At 50.0% G+C, this 1,295-nt stretch overlaps 1 protein-coding gene across 1 annotated transcript in view; it reads left to right on the top strand.

Moving 5' to 3' along the window:
• The first annotated feature begins 569 nt into the window (after positions 1-569).
• The window catches only part of SARNP (SAP domain containing ribonucleoprotein), a 7,300-nt gene continuing 6,574 nt past the window's right edge, over positions 570-1,295 (top strand). Inside the window, exon 1 of the mRNA XM_031065574.1 lies at positions 570-588. Coding sequence (XP_030921434.1) covers positions 570-588 — 19 coding nt within the window. The remainder of the gene's footprint in view (positions 589-1,295) is intronic.

Raw genomic sequence — 1,295 nt, 5'->3', positions numbered from 1 at the left:
TGGAGGAGCTGCGCCGTCTGGGGACAGTCCCTGTCCCTGTGTGTCCCCTGTGTGTCCCCTGTGTGTCCCCAGTGTCCCCAGTGTCCCTTACCTGGAGGAGCTGCGCCGTTTGGGGACAGTCCCCACGGGGGTGGCCGGGCCCCGCTTGGGCCCCGCCAGGGACTCCTCGTCCTCCGAGCGGCTGGTGGCCATGGTGGCATCTGGGGACGCAGCAATGTCACCCCCGGTGTCACCTCGGGGTCACCTCGGGGGTCACATCACAGCTGGGGGGGGTTGGGGACAAGGGGGACACAGGGCAGGGGGACATGGAGGGGACACTGAGCAGCTGGTGGCCATGGTGGCATCTGGGGACGCAGCAATGTCACCTCAGTGTCACCTGTGTCACCCCAGGGGTCACACCACACTTGGGGGGGGGTTGGGGACACCGGGGAGAGGACAAAGGACCCTCAGTGTCACCTCCCCGAGTGCCACCACACCCTGGGGGACACCGAGGGACAACTGGGGACACTGGGGGACAGCAGAGGGGACACCAGAAGGGACTGGGGACAAGATGGGGACAGAGAGGGGACATGGGGGTGACAGGAGGGGGTCTGGGGACACTGAGGTGACGCTGAGGTGACACCAGAAAGATTTATTTTACTAATTCTAATTATTCTCATTACTCTAGTTTTTGATTATTTAAATTACTTCACTTATTTGAGTTATTAATTGAGGGTGGTTGGGGATCAGGAGCTGTGGGAAGCAGGGTGAAAAGCACGATACTACTAAATAATCACGCAAACAAATTAAATTATTATCATTTTAATAACGGAATAAACCAGCAGCCATTGGGAGCAGCACCTGGAGAGGGGAAGCGAGAGGGAAACTCTGGAATGTTCTGGAAAATGACCCCAAATTTGTGCTTTGCACTCCTGGGTGAAGGACAATAATTAATGAGCAAATTTAGAATAAACAATTAATACAAAATACTTAATACACAACAGTTTAATTAAATAGCTACAATAAAAGCAATTTTTACCCAATAAATATATACTTAACAGGTTAAATCATAACAAATGATATATTTAGATAAACAAAAATGTCACAAAGAACGTAACAACATTATAAACAATAAACACATAATAAACAGAGCTACTAAATAATAGGTATCTAAATCTATCTAGGAATGCTAATAGCCCAATGAAGCGAGATAATATTTAATAATTAATTACACCCGAGTCCTTCAATGACCCCGCTGTGGTCCCGGTCACACCTCCCGGAAGTCCGCGTTTCCCGCCCTCTCTTTCCATTGGCTG

Source organism: Geospiza fortis, unplaced genomic scaffold (assembly GCF_000277835.1).
Source record: "Geospiza fortis unplaced genomic scaffold, GeoFor_1.0 scaffold647, whole genome shotgun sequence".
NCBI classification, from domain to species: Eukaryota; Metazoa; Chordata; class Aves; order Passeriformes; family Thraupidae; genus Geospiza; species Geospiza fortis.
The sequence above is the reverse complement of the archived record's forward strand: the minus strand, read 5'-3'. Positions and strand labels throughout refer to the sequence as shown.